This window comes from Eucyclogobius newberryi, unplaced genomic scaffold, assembly GCF_026437365.1.
Source record: "Eucyclogobius newberryi isolate DKJ021-1_F unplaced genomic scaffold, fEucNew1.0.hap1 SCAF_22, whole genome shotgun sequence".
Classification (NCBI taxonomy): domain Eukaryota; kingdom Metazoa; phylum Chordata; class Actinopteri; order Gobiiformes; family Gobiidae; genus Eucyclogobius; species Eucyclogobius newberryi.
The window spans coordinates 24,305,904-24,330,039 of record NW_027315857.1 but is presented as its reverse complement, the minus strand read 5'-3'; the positions used below and the strand labels follow the sequence as shown (position 1 = coordinate 24,330,039).

Here is a 24,136-nt window from a genome sequence, read left to right as displayed (position 1 = left end):
AGTCATTATTAAATAGTAATTACAATCTCCATGTGTTATGACCATATAACGTTTCAGACGCTAAATACTAAACTTAATGTATATAATGTATATAATGTATATAATGTACTCGTAGTGACGCAGCAGTTTATTAGGCTCTTTTTCCAGTTTCCTCGATGGTTTTTGCTCATGTTCACGGCGCTCATGAGATGCCACAGTCCCACGCTCTATAACACACAGTGAAGTACAAATATGTTAAATTAAACTTTATTCTTCCATGAGGAGATTTGTCTTAGTGCAAAGTCATGATAAAATACAACAGATACAGCTGTATTTATTCTACCTTATCATTTTGGATACAAACAGTCACACAGAGTCACACGCACTACCCTGGAGCGCCCTCTTGTGGTTATATGTTGTCATTGGCCATAAATGCCGGTTATTTGTCCCTCTTAATTAATTTGAGTGTTTGTGCTGACCATTTCATTATCTTCAAACAAAATGGTGGAAACCTAAAGTGTGTAGTGTTTGTACTGCTCTGTTCCTCTGGATCTTCCTGCGATGCATCAATGATATTTCCCCATGTGGGACAATAAAGGAATATCTTATCTTATTGTTTTTACGAGAGCAGCTGCCTCGTATCAGCAGCGGGACTCTCAGCCGTCCACAGGACTTGTGTGGCTATTTGTTTTTGTACAACATTCACAAGTTTATGAGCAAATCTAGTGGTACTTCTGCTCTTTCGCTGCAGCCTCCACTCATCACTGTATCAGGGGCCACACCTCAAAGACTGAACAGACTGAACCAGGAGGGCGGGACAGCGTCTAACTCCATTTGCTCATAAACTCCTGAAAAGAAAAACGATTGCGTGAAGTTGTTTCTCAAAATCCCGCAGTCGGTTCAGGTGAACGGCCCAGAGCTCTTCACCTCTCATCGGTTTTGCCTAGATCTTACCTCCAGAGACACAGCCTCTGACCCTGACCCTGACCTTGACCTTGACCCTGACCCTGACCCTGACCTTGACCCTGACCCTGACCCTGACCCTGACCCTCGCCACGGACCTCGTTTAGACCAGTTTTCTGTTTTTCATCTTAGGTTTACCACCGCCTCATTTTCCAATTTTGCATTTCCCATTTTAAAATAAGCAGCAGCTCCACAGACCTGGCTCGGTGCAGCTCGCCTCTTGTTGATTTCCAGTGCCAGCTACACTAATGTTTCATTGTCATGAGCTCGCAACAACAAACACAAAGTCATTTACATACCGTTTTGTTTAATCCAAACATTCACAATTTAACTTTAATTTAGTAATAGATTAATATATTTACCTTTGTAACTGGAGGTGGATCGGTCGCTCTCTGGCACACTTCTGAGCACGCCGAGTGGGCACGGCCCAATTACGTCACTTCCCTCAAGATAATGATCACGTAACCAAGTGAAAAAACTATAACGAACCCATTATCATACCGTATTTTCCAGAGTATAAGTCGCACAAGCCAAAAAATGCATAAAAGAGAAGAAAAAATCATATATAAGTCGCACTGGAGTATGAAATAAGATAAGATATTCCTTTATTGTCCACACATGGGGAAATTTCATTGTTGCAACGCAGGTAGATACAGAGGAAAGGACAGATAACTTGTAGGAAAAGTGTGAAAATAACAAATAATATCACATATAAGTCGCTCCGGAGTATAAGTATAAGTATAAATATAAGTATAAGTCGCACCCCGGCCAAAACTATGCAAAAAGGTGCCACTTATAGTCCAGAAAATACAGTAAGATCGTAGTAAAATGATATCTTGCTGGTGTCACCTGCGGGGCTCCGTAACGTTGACCTTAAGTCTCATTCTGAAGAAACGTTTTACTCCTGAGAACATTATTTTGTCTTCTGCAGCTGTGACGTGTTGTGAACACTAGAGGGCGCAATTGCACTGTTTCCTCCCGCAAAGTGAAAGTAAAAGTATTTCAACTGCTTTATAGAAGTGCAAACTCGTCTCATGTCGCACTTTGGCTCCGCCATGTCCGAGCCCCGGTCATTCCCCGTTTATTTCAACTCGGAAAACACGGAAAACATTGACGAGGAGAAACGGAAGAAAATCCAAAAGTATTTCCAAATCCGTCGCAAATCTGGAGGTGGTGAATGTGGCCCGCTGACTGAAGTGGCCCCTGGACTTTATAGAGTTGACTTTAAAGACCGACAAGGTGAGAACTCTTTTCCATCACAAACTGTTTAAAACCGTCGAATGTCTGAGTTTTATGCCACTTTGTTCTGAATAAAATATGTGAAAGTGAAAGAGAAAAATGCCACACCTGATGGAAGGAATATAAATGCAATAAGTAGTTTACCCTGTAGGCTATTATGTTATGTAATTGTGTGTATAATTATCATATACATTGTTACATTTAACTGCTGTGGCCTGCTGTGATTAAGTCTGTTTAAGCAAATTATGAGTAACCAGTGTAAAATTAAAAATACAATACTTTAATTACCTGAAGGCTTTTATTTTACATAGTTTAGAGCAGGGAAGAACTGGAATTATGTTATTATTATTGTGACTAGTCAACTATTAAAACAATCATAATCATATTTGGATCATTCTACTTATTTGGACTAAACAGACAATAAAATATTACTTTCTTTCTAAAAGCCTTCAGTCGCCATATTCAAATTGTTTTAATTCTATTAAAAATGCCTTTAAAAAGCTCCTTGTACAGTTTAAATAATCATTGGACTGGTCGAGTTACCAAGAAAATAACAAGTCGACTTCTAAAATAAACATTAGTTGAAGCTCTAAATCAAACAATAATTATGGACTATTTTTTTTTAGTTAAAGATTATTTTGTGCACATTGTTTTATGAACTTCATATTTATTATTAACCTCTGTAATTGTGCTACAGATTTAGCTACAGACACAGGTTTAGTCCTAGATTTGGACCTGGTTTAGTCTTAGATTTGACCTGGTTTAGTCTTAGATTTGACCTGGTTTAGTCTTAGATTTGGACCTGGTTTAGTCCTAGATTTGACCTGGTTTAGTCTTAGATTTGACCTGGTTTAGTCTTAGATTTGACCTGGTTTAGTCTTAGATTTGACCTGGTTTAGTCCTAGATTTGACCTGGTTTAGTCTTAGATTTGGACCTGGTTTAGTCCTAGATTTGACCTGGTTTAGTCTTAGATTTGACCTGGTTTAGTCTTAGATTTGGACCTGGTTTAGTCCTAGATTTGACCTGGTTTAGTCCTAGATTTGGACCTGGTTTAGTCCTAGATTTGACCTGGTTTAGTCCTAGATTTGACCTGGTTTAGTCCTAGATTTGACCTGGTTTAGTCCTAGATTTGGACCTGGTTTAGTCTTAGATTTGGACCTGGTTTAGTCCTAGATTTGACCTGGTTTAGTCCTAGATTTGACCTGGTTTAGTCTTAGATTTGGACCTGGTTTAGTCCTAGATTTGACCTGTTTAGTCCTAGATTTGACCTGGTTTAGTCCTAGATTTGACCTGGTTTAGTCCTAGATTTGACCTGGTTTAGTCTTAGATTTGGACCTGGTTTAGTCCTAGATTTGGACCTGGTTTAGTCCTAGATTTGACCTGGTTTAGTCTTAGATTTGGACCTGGTTTAGTCCTAGATTTGACCTGTTTAGTCCTAGATTTGACCTGGTTTAGTCCTAGATTTGACCTGGTTTAGTCCTAGATTTGGACCTGGTTTAGTCCTAGATTTGACCTGGTTTAGTCTTAGATTTGACCTGATTTAGTCCTAGATTTGACCTGGTTTAGTCTTAGATTTGACCTGATTTAGTCCTAGATTTGACCTGGTTTAGTCTTAGATTTGACCTGGTTTAGTCTTAGATTTGGACCTGGTTTAGTCCTAGATTTGACCTGTTTAGTCCTAGATTTGACCTGGTTTAGTCCTAGATTTGACCTGGTTTAGTCCTAGATTTGACCTGGTTTAGTCTTAGATTTGGACCTGGTTTAGTCCTAGATTTGGACCTGGTTTAGTCCTAGATTTGACCTGGTTTAGTCTTAGATTTGGACCTGGTTTAGTCCTAGATTTGACCTGTTTAGTCCTAGATTTGACCTGGTTTAGTCCTAGATTTGACCTGGTTTAGTCCTAGATTTGGACCTGGTTTAGTCTTAGATTTGACCTGGTTTAGTCTTAGATTTGACCTGGTTTAGTCCTAGATTTGACCTGGTTTAGTCTTAGATTTGACCTGATTTAGTCCTAGATTTGACCTGGTTTAGTCTTAGATTTGACCTGATTTAGTCCTAGATTTGACCTGGTTTAGTCTTAGATTTGGACCTGGTTTAGTCTTAGATTTGACCTGGTTTAGTCTTAGATTTGACCTGGTTTAGTCTTAGATTTGGACCTGGTTTAGTCCTAGATTTGGACCTGGTTTAGTCCTAGATTTGGACCTGGTTTAGTCTTAGATTTGACCTGGTTTAGTCCTAGATTTGACCTGGTTTAGTCTTAGATTTGGACCTGGTTTAGTCCTAGATTTGGACCTGGTTTAGTCTTAGATTTGACCTGGTTTAGTCTTAGATTTGACCTGGTTTAGTCTTAGATTTGACCTGGTTTAGTCTTAGATTTGACCTGGTTTAGTCTTAGATTTGACCTGGTTTAGTCTTAGATTTGACCTGGTTTAGTCTTAGATTTGACCTGGTTTAGTCTTAGATTTGACCTGGTTTAGTCTTAGATTTGACCTGATTTAGTCTTAGATTTGACCTGGTTTAGTCTTAGATTTGACCTGGTTTAGTCTTAGATTTGACCTGGTTTAGTCTTAGATTTGACCTGGTTTAGTCCTAGATTTGGACCTGGTTTAGTCTTAGATTTGACCTGGTTTAGTCTTAGATTTGACCTGGTTTAGTCTTAGATTTGACCTGGTTTAGTCCTAGATTTGGACCTGGTTTAGTCTTAGATTTGACCTGGTTTAGTCTTAGATTTGACCTGGTTTAGTCTTAGATTTGACCTGGTTTAGTCTTAGATTTGACCTGGTTTAGTCTTAGATTTGACCTGGTTTAGTCTTAGATTTGACCTGGTTTAGTCTTAGATTTGGACAAACACTGCAGTTATTTAGAGAATGTCCCCTGCAAATAACAGAAGAAAATATCCTGTGTTTCCGGAAACTTCTTCTTCCAGAATCTGTCCTGAAACTCATTCTTTGACTTGTTTATCAGTTCATTTCAGAATCACAAACACAAACAATCTGGTGGATTTGCTTTCGGTTCAGCGTCGAAAAGGATGATCTTCTCTCAAAGGTTAAAGCTGGAGTTGTTCATAATGTGAACTCAAAACAGAATCAAACGTTTCAATAACTAAATTTAATCGACTCCACGATTACGGCCGGGACGATAGTCGGACCAAATGATGTGGATCCAACAGAAATGTGTTCAAATGTGTCTTTAAACGTGTTATTCCAGGTTTATTTAGCAAACAAATCCGAATTACCGTTTTTCCGGACTATAAGTCGCACTGGAGTATAAGTCGCACCAGCCAAAAAATGCATAACCAAGAAGAAAAATACATATATAAGTCGCACTGGAGAATGAAATGCAGTTGCAAGTGTGAAAATAACACATAATATCACATATAAGTCGCTCAGGAGTATAAGTATATAATATAAGTATAAGTCGCACCTCGGCAAAAACTATGAAAAAAGTGCCACTTATAGTCCAGAAAATACGGTATCTGTCAAATGAATCACAAAAGTGCAGATATATCACCTTTTACACTTATTTTAATCACTTTTTTCCCCATTTCTCTTTATAACCAGCTATTTTTGTAGCATTTTTACTACACACGATATACTCCATGTTTAATTGTCGATATATTGACCACCTCTTAAAGACGCAATGGACGATTTTTCGGCGATTTGAGAACACAGGCGGAAGTGCACATGCCCCTCCCCCTTGCACATGCCCCTCCCCCTTGCACATGCCACTCCCCCTTGCACATGCCACTCCCTCTTGCACATGCCACTCCCCCTTGCACATGCCACTCCCCCGTGCGCATGCCACTCCCCCGTGCGCATGCCACTCCCCCTTGCGCATGCCACTCCCCCGTGCGCATGCCACTCCCCCGTGCACATGCCACTCCCCCGTGCACATGCCACTCCCCCGTGTGGACTGATACAACACACACGTGCGTTTGTTTATTAGCGCAACGGATCACATCGCATCTCTCGTCTCCCGTAGGTTTCTGTCCACTTCTGCGTCAGCTCGAACCGTCTTTCTCCGTCTTCATTTTGCCCCGTACACTGAGGGAACTATATTATGATAGATCCATGCGCTTAGACACGAGGAAACGTGGGGACGAGCCTGACGCGGCTGCAGGTGAGCGGTAGGTGCGTTTTATGATTGATACGTGGCAGGACTAATCGGTCGCCCACGCCACGAGGAAATAAGACTCAGATTTGGGCCAAATAAATCGTCCATTCCACCTTTACCACAAGACTTAATACATACAGTTCAATACATACATTTTCGTGCTGCCCCAATTCCTCTTATGGCTGTTCTTACCTGAGCTGACAAATGCCGCCTTCTCCTTTCAGCCCAGCAGCGAGTCCTGGAGCGGCGCCAACACAACGTGGGCGTGGCTGGTCCTCCTCTGGTTCTGATCGTCCGGGACGGCCCCGGACCCGCCGCTCCCGGTCCGGTGTCCAGCCCCAAACAGGAGCTGCCGGCCTCTCCTCTGGTACGACCACGTTCACACGCAGGAGCCGGAAATGCGTAAACGGAATGATGAAACGCATGAGATGAAAGTTAGTTGTAGGGCAGCGAGATTAGTCGCAAACGAACGGAAATTTGAACGGAAGCGCAAAGGCTGCCGTATTTTCCTCCGCAAACGACGAAAACACGCCGCCTGGTTCTGCATTAAAATGGCAAACCCTGCAGTTTACATCCGTGCAAACGTGTCCTGAAATGCGTGCGATTCTTTTATTCGAATGGCAGTTTGTAGGCGTGTTTCAGCTTTTTGTGCTTAAAAAATGTGAAACATCGATCGCAAATCTCACCGTAACCGCAATACTTGTCGGACTAATCGCAATTAGATGCTTTGCCCGAATCGTGCGGCCCTGACAGATTGTGACGTTGCGCCGCGAAGCGTTATCGGAGGCTCCAATAGACAAACAAACCGCTCCTTCGCTTGTGTGCTAAGGTGCTTTTCGTGCTTTGTGCTAACTAAAGATAAATCATGTCCAAACACGAAGGAACGAAGCGCTGCCGTTTGGGACTGTGCAATTCGGACTCGAGATTTTTTTTTTTTATCCTGTCCACACGATTCAACAGCTTTGCGGAGAGAACACGCAGCGATATCAAATCTAGAGACGTATTAGTTCTTCAGCTGTTTGGGCTCCGAGAACGAGATACGGCTCGACCCGAAATAAAGACTGTGTATGCAAATGTTTATGGAATGTAGAACTCCAAACTGTTTCCAGAGTCGTTTATCCGACGCTATATGCAGTTAATGATCAGGCGTTGGTCGGTCTGTGGGCTCTTCGTTCTCGCTGCGGCGCTCAGACCCTGCAGAGCTTGTCGTAGCCCAACGTCGCATATGTAGCGCGGATGAACGTGTTTCTCTCTCGTTCCTTTTAGTTTTGGATGCAGTCCAAATATCATTGGGAGCGCCGTAATCCCCATGACGACAAACGCAACAAACGCCGCTGCGCACGCACATGAGCGCCAAACAAACGCACGGGGGAAGGCGGGACGTGCGGCAGATACACCAATGACAGCTGCGCCGGCCCCCTAAAAATCACCTACAGTTCCAACCATACATAACATGAACTCATTGGCGCCATCTCTGGCTATACAGAGTGTTGACATTTAGAGCACGTGCCTTTTTGAATATACAGTACAAGTGTGGGTTTGTTTGTAAAATATTCCCTCTGACGTCCATTGTAAAGCCGGCGATTACGATTTTTCTCTCCACAGCATCACTCTGGTTCCACCTCGAGTCTTCCCCCCGGTGGTGAAGAGCATGAAGTGCAAGTTAATCTCTACCTCCTTCAGTACCTCAGAGACAGCGTAAACGCGAACAGCGAGTTAAACTACGAGCTCAGGTCTCTGCAGAGTACAGCAAAGTTATGCCCCGAGAACGAGAAGGCCATTGTCAGGAGTTTGGTCCTTTTCGACGACGCAGAAGCCGCCAAAGCGTGGAAAACCGCCGTGGAAGGAGTTTTTGACCAGATTAAAGTGAAATATCACTGCCATTTTGAGTGCGGGGCCGAGCTGAGGGCCCTTCTGCTCAAGTCTTGTAACACGTGTCAGGAGCAAGGAGACGTTAAAGTCTACAGCGAATCAGAGGTCGCCGTGGTAGTTGGGATGACGCTCGACATACAGGCTACGATCAAACACGCTAACGACCATCACGTGAAGATTTGTGGGCCGAGCTTCGGTCAAAAGCAATCGCGGAAACGTAGCTTTTCCGAGGCGAAATTATGTCTTTTGCGTAAAGAAATACAGCAAAGTTTGGCAAAAGTAGTCCCCAGTTTACAGGTGACAGAAGGAGAAGAAGGGCTGCTAGTTTTCGAAGGTACGGCCGAAGAGATTAATAAAGCGTATGATGTAATCGACGACAAGGAAAACATGTTGAAAGAAAGGACAGTTAGCGACGTTAGCAAGCATTTGTTGGCCTTTTTGAACAAGGCGTACAGTGGTGGGCGGTCGCTAAGTGACTTTTTAGGAAGCGGGGAAAGCGTCGTCATTGAGTTAAAGCCACCAAAAATTAAGATTCTCTCTCTGTCCGAGAAGGAAATCGAGCAAACCGTCAAAACGTTGAAAGAGACGTTCACAGAAGAGCAAATCGTGGTTCCCAATTGTTTGGAGGTGCCGGTCGAGCTTCAAAACCGTCTCAAATCTGAGGAGAAGCGAATGAATCAAACGAAACATAAAGTTTACGTCGACTTTGCGAAAAATTTCGTAACTTTGCTCGGTCACGCCGAAGAGGTGAAGGAGCTGCGCGGCGCGGCTTCGGAGTTCATTTTGGACCAATCAGACGTAGAAGACAGAGTGCAAGTCCCTTTCCCGGAGTTAGCGCGAAAACTTCCTGAACTGCTAACGCTAAACGGGTTTGATTTTACGGGGGTGAAGTTTGACCCTTTACAGTCTGGTTCTGTTGCTTTGGAAGGCCCCTCTGGCGCCGTGACTCAAGTTAGAAGCGACTTAACAAAATTTCTCCCATCCCTTGTTAAGGAGAATGTGATCATCGATAAGCCAGGGGCGCTTCGCTATTTCGAAACACAAAACGGAGCGGAAAAGTCTCAGGAAGCGGCCAGCTCGCTCAAGTGTCTCCTTCAGCTCGAAGAGGCGACGGCCGCGAGCGCAGAGGCCGAGGTCGCCGCGCGGTACATCTCGAAGCAAGGCGTGCAGGTGATCGTCATACTGGGCGACATCACGAAACAGGAAGCAGATGTGCTGGTGAACGCAGCCAATGAGGAGTTGCGACACTGCGGGGGCGTGGCTTTAGCGCTGAGCAAGGCGGGAGGTCCCGACGTGCAGAAGGAAAGCAGCGACTTGGTGAAAAGCAACGGGAAAATTAGGACGGGCAATGTGGTTATGACCAGCGGGGGGAATCTGAAGTGTAAGAAGCTCTTGCACGCCGTCGGCCCGACAAAACAAAGAGCAGGAGGAAGAGAGAGGATTATCTTGGAGGAGACCGTTGCGTCCACTTTGGTCTTGGCTGAAAGTCTAGATTTCGGGTCGATCGCATTGCCGTGCATAAGCTCTGGCGTGTTCGGGGTTCCCGTGGACGTGTGCAGCGAGGCCATCGCGAGCGCGGTCCGGGCGTTCGCCGCAGTCGAGGGCAGGCGTTTGCGTAAAATCACCCTGATAGACAAAAGGAGGGAGGTGGTGCAGTCCCTGAAGGCGGCGTGCGACCGAGCGCTGGGTGGAGGAGAGGTCGAGGGAGCCGGGAGCGCCGAGGAGGCGACGGGGGCGGCGCCCAAAGAGGAGAGCGTGAGGGTGGAGATCGTCCAAGGGGCCCTGAAGTATGAACTGGTAAGAAATCAAACTAACACCTGATCTACATTGGATCGATTGTTTTGTCCTACAACGTGAAATAATAAATATTAAACAGAAATGATCACAATGAGACAAGATACTAGATCCAATAATTGAATTCATATATTTACTATTTGGTAAAGTAAAAGTAAAAAAAAAACATACAAAGACACACAAGAGTCTGATGTTTTTGTGTCCACTGAAAGTCGATGTCATTATTCCAGTGGGTCTTCTGCTCCGTGTGTCCCTCAGGTGGATTGCCTGGTGTGTCCGATGCTCGGCCATCAGCCCGACTCGCTGCGTGTGGGGAAAGCTCTGCAGAGTGTGGTCGGAGCAGCTCTGGCGATCAGGTTTAACCAGGCGTCGGGAGGTGCCACTCTGCCCGGGGGCACGGTGCTGGTGGAGGGGCTGCATGGCCTCCCGTCCAACACCGTCATCTTCCTCAACCTCATCAACTACAACAATCAGCAGGAGCACGCCAAACAGGTTTGGGAATCAAGTACCGTTTAAGAACCAAAACAGCATGGAGGCTGAGGCGGAGGCCTTTCTGCGCAGCGTTTGCATGTTCTCCCTTTGCCTGGGTGAGTTTCCTCCGGGTTTCCTGTCAGCAACTCTCTTCTCCTGACAAGTTTCCTGGTTTCTAGGATTCCCTAACAAAGGATTAATAAAGTAACTGTAATCTCTGAATAACACCAGGACTGAACCAGGTCTAAAAGAGAACACTTTCTCTTTGTTTCTGTGACAAAGACGATGATTTCAGTCTTGTCTGAGTTCAGCTGGAGAAAGTTGTTTTGCATCACACACTGATCTGTTGGATGCAGTGACAGAGTGAATCCACTGGTCCATATTCACCTGCCGACAGTGAAACATAGATCTAACTCGTCTGCATGATTGTGATAGGACACATTTTCACTGCGTATCAACTGACCCAACGGCAGCATGTAGAGGTTGAACAGAAGGGGACCCAGGACTGACCCTTGGGGCACTCCACAGGTCAGGGGCATGTGGTCTGAGACACAGTTAACAATTTCAACAAAGTACTTCCTGTCTTCCAGATAGGACCTTAACCAGTTTAGGGCGGGGCCAGTGATGCCCACCCAGTCCTCTAGTCTCTGTAAGAGGATCCCATGATCGACAGTGTCAAAAGCAGAATCAGATCTGACAGAATTAAAAGTCCCAAAGTTTGAGAACCACTGATTTGGGCAATATCATCTGCGAACGACTAATATTCAGTCTTTTTCCGTCTTAAACCTGGCAAATCTGTGGTTTAGACCTCTACAAGCATATTTCAGTCTCTCAAAAGTTAAAACTACTTGACAAGAACTGAATCCCAATTTCTAAAACGTTGATCTCAAATCGTAGTGTAATCTCAGCACTAAATCAGCTTCTGCTTTACAATCGAATGTTGATCCGCGCCCTCGTCTGTCCTCGTCTGATTGCTGTGGACGTGCAGGTCTTGAGGTCGAGCGTCCGCAGCGCTCTGTCCAGCTGCGAGGCCCGAGGCTTCAGCTCCGTGGCGTTCCCGGTCCTCGGTGTCGGCGGCGTCCTCCAGTTCCCGGTCAACGTGGCGGCGCTGGAGCTGCTGCAGGAGATCCAGGCGTTCGAGCGGAAACGAGCCGCCAAGACGCCGTTTCTGATACGAATCGTCATCCACCCCAACGAGAAGGACGCCGGCAAAGTCAGTGTGAGAGTGAACGATCCGCAGTTTGTTTTTCTCATGAGAAATATAATCAGATCACGTTTTTTTTGAAATTCTTCCAAAATGTCCTGAAAATGTGTTTGTAAAATAAATAGTGACAAAAACAACAACAACAACAAAACTGAAACGTTCTGTTGTCGTTTCTTTCCTCTTTTTTTTTACCCTGATCCACACTTTGTTTTGTAGCTTTTCATGCTTTTTTTACTATTATATATATTTATCTTCTGTTTTTATTACATACTCATAAAAACAAGTTCCATTGCAAAGTTCATGGAAATAATCGTTATTTCTAGAACTAAATACCCAAGAAATAAATGGATTAATATCAATAAATCATTTGTAATGATGGGTATAATTAAAAAAAGGCTGTTTTGAAAGATATACAAAAAATACTATTCCAATTATATATATTACAGTAAAAAATGCTTGCGTACAGCTGTTTTACAATGTTGCCTCGTTGTGGTTGAATTTTAAAATAATAAAAATATATACATTTAAATTATGAATACATTTGAAGTGTCCAATTACGCTCTGATCCAACTTATTAACTTATTATGATTATGATGATGTTATTTCAGGCGTTTCAGGCTGCCCAGCAAACGGTGCGCCTCAGAGGCTTCACAAACGACGCCAATCCAAACCACGGTCAGGAAACCGCTCACTCTCATGCAGTTCTAAAGTACTTTTTATCCATTCATGTGTGTATTGGTCCTGCAGCTTCCTTTTACCGCCACGTGTCGTCCGCTCCCTCGGAGGTCAGCGCTCTGATGGGCGGGGTGAAGCTGCACGTCGTTCAGAGCGACATCATCCACGAAAAGAGCGACGTCATCGTCAACTCCACAAACTTCAAAATGGAGCCGGCAGGTGCCTTAAAGGACAAAGATTATGCCTTATGTGTTTTGCTCTTGACCTTTTAAATGCTCTTGAGTAACTTTACTCTGGCTTCTCGTATCTTCGAGCTGAAATTATTGATGATTGATTGATTGATTGATTGATTGATTGATTGATTGATTGATGATTGTCATGTCACTTTGGCTTTTCCGAGATGCACAAACCTAGCTTGCCCCAACATGCTAATACAATCATAGTTGTAATGATTTGAAATGAGAATTGCTCTCAACGAGTCTGGCAACGATTAACAGACTTAAAGACAGCACAGAAGATCTCAGAGCTCAACCGATGACTTGACAAAACTGGAAAATTGGGAATAGAATGTTGTAATATGTGTCCTTTAATATTAAAGGACACGTATTACGCAAAACTGACTCCTTTTTTTTCAACATCATCATGTTATATTGGTTTACCCTCGTCAAAAACGTACCTGGAGTTGGAGTTTCATGCTTGTTGTACTTTCACGTTTGTTTAATTAAACTGTTTGTAATTACATCACAAATCAGAAACGTGCAGTTTAAGTTTATAAAGCATCGACGGACTCGTTCTGCGACAAACTCAGCCTAACGCCGGGTGCAAGACTTGAAAAAGCATGTGTCAGAGCCAATCAAAAGCCTCGACGATGCGTAACATGACCAGTTTAAGGCTCTTGGGCAATACGAAGATATAACGTTGACAACGTCACAAATGGGCGTGTGTTTGTTTCGTCTCATTTCCGCAGGCGTCTCCAGGGCTATTCTGACTGCAGCAGGACCCAGTGTGCAGGCAGAGCTGAGGAGAGGTCGGACAAGGTCAATTACTCAATCAAATGTATATTATTTCAATAGTTTTCAATAGTTTGTTTGGGTGCGTGCTCAGTGGCAGAGACTGCAGAGCACATGTGCCAAACAGGAGCCGGGCTGCTGGGCTGCAAAGAGATCGTCCACATTCAGACCGACCGCGATCCTCAAGGCTTCAACAGAACCTGCAAGAGCGTGTTGAAACTGTGTGAAAGCAAAGGCTACACGTCTGTCAGCTTCCCAGCCATCAACACCGGTACGTGTCCATGGTTACCGGCTAAATCCTCCTTTTTCTTTCTCTCACAACGTGGTTTCTTCAGCGGAAACAAACCTGGAGTTGTGTTTGGCATGAGTTGTCTGAATACAAAGCGCTCGATTAACCAGTCAATCTAAAGACAAGACATTCTTACTCCAACAACAACTCCAAACCCCCAGATATCGCATTTAGAACCTTAATCTGGGTTGGATCGGATGTATAAAGTCATGAAGCGAATATTAAAACATGACAAAGTCTACATGATCCATGTGATCCCATCAGGTTCAGGCGGGCCGACAATAACTCGCCCTTGAACTCACGCGTCTGATTTTCAGTAGAGGAGCAACTCACGGATTGTTTGTCCAACAAGTGTAAAAGAGAATTCAGCGCTCCTTTTGTTTGTGCTAAAACATAACTTTAGCATGATTAAATATCTATAGCATCTATAGCATTAGCAAATATCTATAGCATTAGTAAATGTTACATTTTGGACATGGTGAAAAAGTACGCAGCTAAATAACAGAAAAAGTGCATTTCTAACAAATCCAAACCAAGCAAACTGTGCACACTGCGCCCTCTGCAGGATCTTAATTGTATTTATTTTACGGGGAAAACCCCATGAGAAAAGTTATCTTTTGCACCGTTAAAACACAACACAAAATAAACAACAATACTAGGGAACAGGATACTAAAACACAAAACATTCAATACAATTCACCAATACATTAAAACACATTTACACTTGTATATATATATATATATTCCGTCCTTGACCAGAGCTTTAAGATCCTTAGAAAGTGTGTTTTGTTCCACAGGAGGGAGCAAAGTTGTTGAAAGCCTTTTTAGTTGTTTTTTTTTAGCTCCCGTAACCAGGAGCTTAGACATGCGCTTTAACACTTCGATAAAAAACACATCCGCATTTGTTCTCCGTGGCGCAGGTATTGGACAGATGGACCTGGGCAAAGCGAGCAAAGCCATGTTGGACGCCATGACGGCGGCGATACGAGAACTGAACCCGAAGTCTGTCGCTGTGATCAACATCGTGATCCTGCTCCAGCCGGTCTTCGACGCCTTCAGGTCAGAAAACGAGCTTGTGAACCCGCAAATGACAGATGATGCCGAATGCTAACCCGTATGCTAACTGTTCATTTGACCTTTACTCCACTTCAGAGCGGAGCTGGAAAACCGCTTTGGACAGGAAGCTCCTTCACCGAACTTCATGGGTAATTTTGTGTTAATTTTATCTGCATCGACCGCACTCTTTTAAATGACATCTTTACAATCTACATATCTGGGCCTGGAATTATACTTTTCAAACATAAGCCTTAGCTTTAGCAATCCCATGTTTGTGGCGCATTTTTAAAATATTTTTGATTTGGTAACTGTTTTTCTCAAGGACTCCTCATCGCCATGTTTGCTTTGACCTTTAGTGAAATGAAAAGTATTGTGATTATAAAAACAATCGATGGGCAGTCTAGAATCGCTTGCGCCCAACCCATGAGTAATCTGAAAATTGTCACTTTATGTTTCAGGAAAATTGAAGAATCTTGGTCAAAAATTAAAAAAATCTCGAACGGGAGCAATTATTGGTCCATCGAAGCCTCAACCTGCTGTTTTCAGTGTGATCGCATGCACTGCCACAGCTCTTCCCGCCTTGAAGAACGCACTGGAGGCTCTGGTTCAGAAGCAACTTATCGAGAAGGAATTCGAGCTTCAGGAGCTTTGTCGACTGACCGAAATGGAGGTGGCGGCAGTGCAAGCTAAAGCCCGATCCTTTGGCGTTAGTCTGGACCACAGAATTCGACAAAACACCAACGCGGGCAAATTAGAAGCAAAAAATCGGGCCAATTCCGGGGAAAAGATCGTTGTTCTTAGCGGCCTTAAAGAAGATGTTTTCATAGTTGCAGATTTAGTCAACAAAGCGATCAAAAATGCGCTAAGTGAAGACCTACGGGAAAGAGAAGAGGAGAGTTTGGCTCAGAGAGTTCAGTGGATGTATTTGGAAGACGGAGAAGACTGGAAGAATTTCAGTCTCAAACAAAACTCCATGCTGGAGGAGGCAGAGAAAAAACAGGAAGTGTTTGTGAAAACGGAGGTAAACGGGAACAAAGTGAAAGTGAATCTTAAGGCATTAGAAGCAACCGTAAAAACCACAGGGAAGAAGTACGGTGTGAAGCGCTGTGAGATGGACACAGGTGGGCGGACAAGTGTTTAAAGGTGTCACTTTTCTGATGGAGGGGCCGCCATCTGCTTGTCTTAACTGCCTGGAATGTCTGTGGCGCCACCAGGCCATGTTACAGGTCAGATCTGGGGAAAGGGGGCTCTAGTCACAGTCCAGAATTGCATTTGTGAGCATTCCGGGCCAATCTGCGACGTCAGGTGGCAAAACCCTCCACCAGAAAGGTTTCCCTGTGCGCCTGCGAAAATAAAATATAACGTACGATGACGTTTTATTCTTGATTTTCCAGATATTGAGTTGCCTGGATACTGGAATCCGATGGCGGGGGAAAACTTTAAAAAGGTGGAACTGGATCCAAAGTCCAAGGAGTTTCAAGACATTGCCAGAGGATTTTTCAAAACGGCAAAATTCAAAATACACAAGGTAACGCATACAAGGAACCGCAGAGCCAATCACGTGCAAGGTTGTAGGAGGTCCTTGCCCCTCCCCTTACTATTTAGCAATGAGATATGCTGGCTGTCAATCAAACCTGTTGCTTACGCCAGCGTAAATTAGCCTCAGGTAAAGAAGGCCCGTGATTATTAGTTCATACCTTCATTTACATAAAAAAAATGGAGAAATAAAAACAACGGGATCATGTAGAGTTTAGAAAAGAACCATAGATGTGTCAGTAGAATTAAATGGATTCCAGAGCTAAATCACACTATTCCTATTTGGAACGTGGCGGCTAGCAGGCTAGCTACGTCCACACCTGTCTACAGTATATGGGGAACTGTAAGTAACTTTTATCCAGTCACGACTCATTTGTTGTCGCGTGACGCAGACGTCACACATGCTTTTGCCTCTCGCTGTTAAAGAGTGATGAAAAATAGAGCATAAAACTGAAAAGTAAAAGGGTTGATAGTTGAAGAAGACAGAAGTTCTGGGCTTTGATCCTTATCTACAGCGGCGAGTCGCTGACACTTAAAAGACAAACTTTTGTGGACATTTCCCCCTCTGCACTGGACACGCCCTCTGCACCGGACACGCCCTCTGCACCGGATACGCCCTCTGCACCGGACACGCCCTCAAAGCTTTCAAGAGCATGGACTTTGTGTCTTAAATATAACACCCGGACAGTTGGAAATGAGGCTCGTTAAAACTGTTTGCAAGTAGTCTAATGTTTATTAGCATACCATATGTAAACTAGCATTAGCATTAGCTGCTAATGACCTGAAACAAACAGCTCCGCCTCAGTCTGGAGTGACCTCTGTAAGTCCACTGGTCCCTCCTGACCTCAGTCACACATTTCTGGACAAACGGGGTCTTTTGGGGGCGTGACAGACGAGAAACAATCCTTTGTTTTCAGACTTTTTGTTGACATGACCCACAGTCAGGGCCGGCCCAAGCGAAAACATTTTTGGGGGCCCCTCACCACGTCATCAGAATCAGTTTTATTGCCATTGTCAGTAAACAATTCACATATTGGAACTTTCTTCAACGCAAACAAAGCACCAAAACTCCAGGGCATCTGTTTGCCAGTTAGTTTATTCTCAACACCTCACAAGCACAAATATTGATAACTTAAATCCCACAATGCAACTTGGTATTCCGCTGACATCACCTCTACTCCCTGTACAAATAACACACCTCCGAGATATGTTTTTGGGTGTATTTGTGGGCGTTAAGGGTCGACAGCCACATTAGCACATTAGTTTAAATGAATGAACAGGGGGGTCTGGGGGCCCTCCCCCAGAGATTTTCAGACCTTTTTTGGGTCTTCTGCTGCATTTTAATGTGGTCCAGCCGCTAAAGTAAGAGTAAAATGTTGAGGTTGTAATGCTATAAAATGATGATGTGATGAAACTGTGCCAGGAGAAAATTATTATTATTATTATTAGGCCCGAGCGCCACAAGCTGGCGAGAGGCCTATTAATCTCGTAAGGCCGTGCGAAGCACGGCTGCGAAAGTGCGCACGTAATCGAAATCGAGCGCGAAGCGCTCGCCCACTTCCAAACACTCACTAACGCACTCCTTCACTCATGCACGCCCCGTGCATACTAATTAGTAGTAGGAAAATGGAACATTACCGTTGTAAACGGGCGAAGCCCGTGCAAAAGTGCGCACTAAACGAGCACTTTACATTGAGATGACGACCGCTTCGCGGTCGTCATCCCCATATAAAGCACTCATTTGCGCTAAGTAGCTCACGAATACGTTCCCCATCTCTTGCATGTTCCGTGCATATAAGCATGTAATGTAAAAATTGAACATTATTACTGTATAGAGGGCCAAAAACACAAAGTGGGCGGAGCCCACTCAAAATTAACGAAAGTACCCGTCAGTGACCAGGGACCCACACCATGAGGTAGGAAAGCGCGAGCGCTTTCCGAAAATGTATAGTTTATGATATTTGAAAAATGGGAAACATTGTTTTCGCATCGGAATATTATTAGGCCCGAGCCCCAGCAGGGCGGAGGGCCTATTGCTCCCGCAACGCTGCCGAAGGCAGCGTTGCAACTGTCTGACCAAACATGCGGGCACAGCCCGCATGTTTGGTACCCCGTCGCCCCTGGCAAGTACAGTGAACTAGCCCATGCCGAAGGCATGGATCATGCATACTTACTCCTGCTATGACAGAAATAGTCAACAATTAGTGAATGGGCGTAGCCCATTCACTAATTGTTGACAACAGCAGCGCGAAGCGCTACATTCCTCCAAAAACCCTCCTGGCATCGTCCCGTACGCGAGAGTCCATGCCGCAGGCATGGGCCATGCTTGTATCTGCTCAAATCAATGGAAGTCTATGGGGAGTGGGCGGGGCATCCCGACAGAATGGGGAGTGACGAGCGCGTAAGCGCTCGTAATGATGATTCCACCCCATGACGGCATCGGGAAGGCTTAGAGCTTTCAAACGATGTATAATTTGTTGTTATAGTGGAAACGGCTATATTGTTTTTGCTAAAAATATTATTATTAGGCCCGAGCCCCAGCAGGGCGGAGGGCCTATTGCTCCCGCAACGCTGCCGAAGGCAGCGTTGCAACTGTCTGCCCCGTCGCCCCTGGCAAGTACAGTGAACTAGCCCATGCCGAAGGCATGGATCATGCATACTTACTCCTGCTATGACAGAAATAGTCAACAATTTGTGAATGGGCGTAGCCCATTCACAAATTGGGGCATCAAAAGTTATCCATCATCAAAAGCATCAAAAGTTAGTCATATTTTGATTTTAAGTGCTACGGTCTCTGTGCCGTGGAGCTGCAAATATACTGTCACAAATGGGAAAAACGCCAAATCCTTGAAATGTTCACATTTACGCTTCACACTTTAACAAACTCCTCCGTGGGCAATAGCTCGATCAAGCTTTACTTTGGGAAAAATCATCTACACAAGCGGGGCATCAAAAGTTATCCATATTTTTATTCCAAGTGCTACGGTCTCTGTGCGGCGGAGCAGCACATTTGACTGACACTTGTGTTGATTTGCACTGGATTGGCCATGTCCAATGTGTCGCCGTCTGTCAAGTTCTTTTTTAATTCAACACACAATAAGGGCGCCATCTTTATCAAGTCAAAAGCGCAGAGTCGGAAGGCCGGCGGCCCGCGAGGGCCGTTGGATGCCGCTTGCGGCTTTAATTAGGCCCGAGCGCCACAAGCTGGCGAGAGGCCTATTAATCTCGTAAGGCCGTGCGAAGCACGGCTGCGAAAGTGCGCACGTAGTGCGCACAAAATCGAGCGCGAAGCGCTCGCCCACTTCCAAACACTCACTAACGCACTCCTCCACTCATGCACGCCCCGTGCATACTAATTAGTTGTAGGAAAATGGAACATTACCGTTGTAAACGGGCGAAGCCCGTGCAAAAGTTCGCACTAAACGAGCACTTTACATTGGGATGACGACCGTGAAGCGGTCGTCATCCCCATATAAAGCACTCATTTGCGCTAAGTAGCTCACGAATACGTTCCCCATCTCTTGCATGTTCCGTGCATATAAGCATGTAAGGCAAAAATTGAACATTATTACTGTATAGAGGGCCAAAAACACAAAGTGGGCGGAGCCCACTCAAAATTATCGAAAGTACCCGTCAGTGACCAGGGACCCACACCATGAGGTAGGAAAGCGCGAGCGCTTTCCGAAAATGTATAGTTTATGATATTTGAAAAATGGGAAACATTGTTTTCGCATCGGAATATTATTCTTTCTTTCTTTCTTTCTTCTTCTTCTCGGGACCAACCCCCCTATTTTTCACCCAGTGAACATTGACGAAAAGTCACAAAAATTTGCACGCCTCTAAAAATCGTGCCTCTCTACATTCTGGCTATTTCCCTTTTCTAAAATTAAAAAAATTGGCGCGTCAGCGCCCCCAAATGTACCAAAAATGCATTGAGAGATGGGAAATGACCCAAAAAAAATCTGATCGTAGAATCATGAAATTTGGCGCAGAGGTAGATGGTGACAAGAGAAGTAAAAAATATTATTACGGCAACGCCGTCCGCCCAACCAAATGTCGGCCATATTGCTTCAAAAATGGCTAAACATGACTTCGGAGTTTTTCCAAACGTCGTACTTTTACGAACTCCTCCCAGGGCGTTGGCCCTAAAAAGCTGAAATTTGGTGAAAATGCTACTGAGGAGTGGGACATCAAAAGTTATCCAAATTACATTGATACCTCTCACGGTCTCTGTGCGGCGAAGCCGCAAACTGTAGCTAGAATTTCAGAAATCTCCCATATTTAAAATTTCTGCCGTTTGCGCAGATAAAGTCCGAATTGCGTCAAATTAGAATCAGTTGTTAAACTCTTTGCCCTAAACCTACTTGAAGTGAAATAAATTCATTTGGCGCCACAGCGCCCCCTACAGATTTTATATGGAGGTTAAATGTTTAGTTTTGCAAAATTATATGAAATTTGACACACAACTCAATTTTAGCATCCCCATCAAAAAAGTCAATGAGACCCATGTCATAATTGTTATGACGTTGCCGTAACGATGACCGAAACCTTTCATGTTATTCCAATGGGGAAATCGCCAGAACATGTTTACACTTTAGACTTTCACGAACTCCTCCCAGGGCGTTAGCCCTATTAACCTGAAATTTGGTGAGACTCATCTTCAGGACCATCAAAAGTTATCCACATTTTCATTCAAAGAGTCACGGTGTCTGTGCGGCAAAGCTGCACATTTTGCAAAGAATTCAAAATAAAATTGCTTTTTGATGGTAAAACAAAGGGGAGAAGATGTGACAGCGTCACAGATTCAGCAGTAGGCGTAATAAAAGGACAATTGGGGCGCGTTAGCGCCCCCTCCTCTTGCGGCGTGGCGGCGGTGTGGCGGCGGCGTGGCGAGGGCCGATCATTGCCGCTTGCGGCTATATTTATTATTATTATTATTATTATTATTATTATTATTATTATTATTATGTTATTAATACATTAGTGTACTTAATTACTCAATACAATATTGGCTATGAAAAATAATTATGGTCAAATTGATTCATTTTAACTGAAAATGTAAAAGTAATAGTTATCCTTACTAATTTATCTTTTACAGCTCCCAACTGTTCCTTCTTGCCAAAGTGACAAAACAAGTTATATTAAATTTAAAAAATGGCATAAGCATTGCTTGATTAACAATTAACACTGATAAAACAAACATGTTATTCCCAGAGAATGAACAGAACTAGAAGTGAAGGTCCAAACCTCGCTCTAGTGAAGAGACTGCGTTTCTGCAGCTTTGCCACATTTATATAAAAATATATAGTATTATTCTATAACAGACGTAATCATAATATGTCTGGTTATTTTTCACTATCAATTTATTATAATTTATAACAAATAGTCTAATGATGCTTTTTAAATAAATTGAAATGTTTTATTGCTCTATTAAAAGTGAATTACAATATAAATGTTTGTTCTGATCTGAACATCACACACTGGACATGAAACAATGCTGCGATGTGATTGGCTGATGGACCTGACGTGCATAAACCTTTACGTTCCTCTCATTGCACGTTAAGAAGTCAAAGTGAAACAGACATCACGAGTCACGATTGATCTCACACATGGTGATGTGAGAGAGAGGGACGCAAACTCAAACCCGCTCATCTCTGACTGAGGCTGCACAGGGGCCCGGGACAGGGGCCCGGGACAGGGGCCGCACACTGTTCACTCCAAAGTTTCACGTCAGAGGTTCTGGACGAGACGGCGCTCGTCCGGACCGGATCTCCGCCTCATAGTGACCTGGGGCATAGACGCCCCTCCCCGGCCTCACCTGCAGCTGACACTACGGGGCTGGTGTAAATGTGAAGCTTATTATCTTTCATTCAGACATATTATTGTGCGCGGTGCAGAGCTCTCGTCTCCTCCAGCCTGAGCGAACTAACGTGACAGAATCGTGTTGTTTCAAACAGCAGCATTAACCGTCTCTTTGTAAGAGAAGTTCAATACCTGGAGAGTGTTGTTGAGTTTGCAGTTTCTTTACATCGTCAAGAAGTTTCTTCTTTCGTTTTTCGGCATCGGGGAGATATATTCCTCTGGACATGAGGACCACGTTCTGTTGTGTTTATGTTTTGCTCTCGTTCTGCTCGCGCACAATGAAGTTGCCCAATCAGCGCAGGTCTGGTGTCTTGGTTGCCAGATTGTCATTACAAATAAATGCGGTTTGTCCATTATGTGTTACCGCTGTGTGCGCTGCCGCGCCAGCAGCGCTACTACACTAGTGGCGCACGCTGCGCTTGCACTTCTCATAAGACGGGTTGCCAGATTGGGGGCCCTACTAACGCCTCGGGGCCCTACGCGGCTGCTTAGTTCGCTTATAGGCTGGGCTGGCCCTGCCCACAGTGAGCAATGGCAGTAGCAACGAGCCTGTCATGGCACTTCGGACCCATGAATAGTAAAAGCAGCATCAAAATGAGACCATTGTGTGCTTTCTGCATCTAATGATTAAGTGTTTTATTACCTACGAACCAACAGGTTGCTTATTATTCACCTTAACATTACAGTGAGAGCAAAACCTCACTCTTGCCTCTGAAAGTTGAACAGGACTGTCGCGCCTTCTTGTGCTTCTTCTGTAGATCGAGCGCGTGCAGAACTTCCACCTGTGGCGCAGCTTCTTTGTGATGAAGCAGAAGATGTTTATGAAGAACGGTGCCGCTGAACTGGGCGAGAAATACTTGTACCACGGCACCTCGGCTGAGACCTGCGACTGCATCGAGAAGGACCGCTTTGACCGAAGCCACACGGGGAAAAATGGTATTATTTCATTTAATTTATGGATGAATGGAACTGTAAGGACGAGAAGAAGGAGAGCGTGTGGGTCGTGTCAAATCGTTCTCCTGCTTAATCTTAACTTCCGATGAACGTCAGCACAATGACACCTAAAACATGCTTTGGAGCCTTTTTCATACATTTCAGGCCCTTAACTGTTTAAACACATTTTGCTAAATGGCCTTTCGACCGTCACTAATAAACACAAAAGCATTCTGTCTATCCAGAAGTAAGGATAAAGTCGGATGGAAGTTTGGAAATTTAAAACAGCGTCCAGAGGTTTGCTCAGGTTTGATCACAAAAATGATGTGGCGCAAACAAAAAAGTAACGAATCATATGGTGAAACGAGACAGGGATTCAAAGAGTGCATTTTTCAGCCGGGGTTGGGCGTGTCAAACAAACGCTGACTCATGCATTACTTTGTATCCTAGAGAAGAGGTTTAAAAAGAGACCGACACATTTAATGTATCTCCCAAACAAAGGCACAAACTGATATTTCTGCCCTTTTATGCTTCATTTTTCGGTCCATTCACGTTTTGTGCAATACTTGAACCTCAACCACCCTCGTGAGTCACTGTGAGATGGGTTCATTTCACTTTGTTCTCACTGTGTTTTACAGCTGCTGCTTACGGTAAAGGAGTTTACTTTGCCATCGACGCTGACTACTCTGCAGGTCACAGATACTCCAAACCTGACGCTGCCGGGCTGAAGCGCATGTACGTGGCCCGAGTGCTGACCGGCCGCCACACTTTGGGAAACTCGTCCATGGTGGTTCTTCCAAAGCGCAGCGCCGACCCCAGCGACCGATACGACAGCCTGGTGGACAATCTGCAGAGTCCCAGAATGTTTGTGATATTCCATGATGACCAGGCGTATCCGGAGTACCTCATCACCTTCAGCTGAACAAGCCTGTGGTGTGTTTTTAATGGAGTGCACAAGTGGGATTACATGCACATCAAATTCACAAATGTTATTAATAATACTGTTATACTTATTCATACTTTGTATTAGATTTTACTGAAACAAAACCTTTTAAAGATCTCAATATTTTCAAAACATGTTCTCCATAATTTCACTGATGTGGTAAATGTTAAAAAAAAAAATCAGCTCCTCCAGATCC

General features: G+C 44.2%; 1 protein-coding gene across 1 annotated transcript; it reads left to right on the top strand.

Moving 5' to 3' along the window:
* The first annotated feature begins 1,997 nt into the window (after positions 1 to 1,997).
* Positions 1,998 to 24,011, top strand: LOC140371557 (protein mono-ADP-ribosyltransferase PARP14-like). Its single transcript, XM_072458727.1, has 15 exons — positions 1,998 to 2,181; positions 6,520 to 6,662; positions 7,901 to 9,964; positions 10,220 to 10,453; positions 11,421 to 11,645; positions 12,245 to 12,311; positions 12,384 to 12,530; positions 13,279 to 13,338; positions 13,416 to 13,592; positions 14,531 to 14,669; positions 14,763 to 14,815; positions 15,125 to 15,787; positions 16,061 to 16,194; positions 22,823 to 23,000; positions 23,636 to 24,011. The coding sequence occupies exons 1-15, from the start codon at positions 1,998 to 2,000 to the stop codon at positions 23,917 to 23,919; spliced, it is 4,752 nt and encodes a 1,583-aa protein (XP_072314828.1). The 3' UTR covers positions 23,920 to 24,011.
* Positions 24,012 to 24,136: the final 125 nt, after the last annotated feature.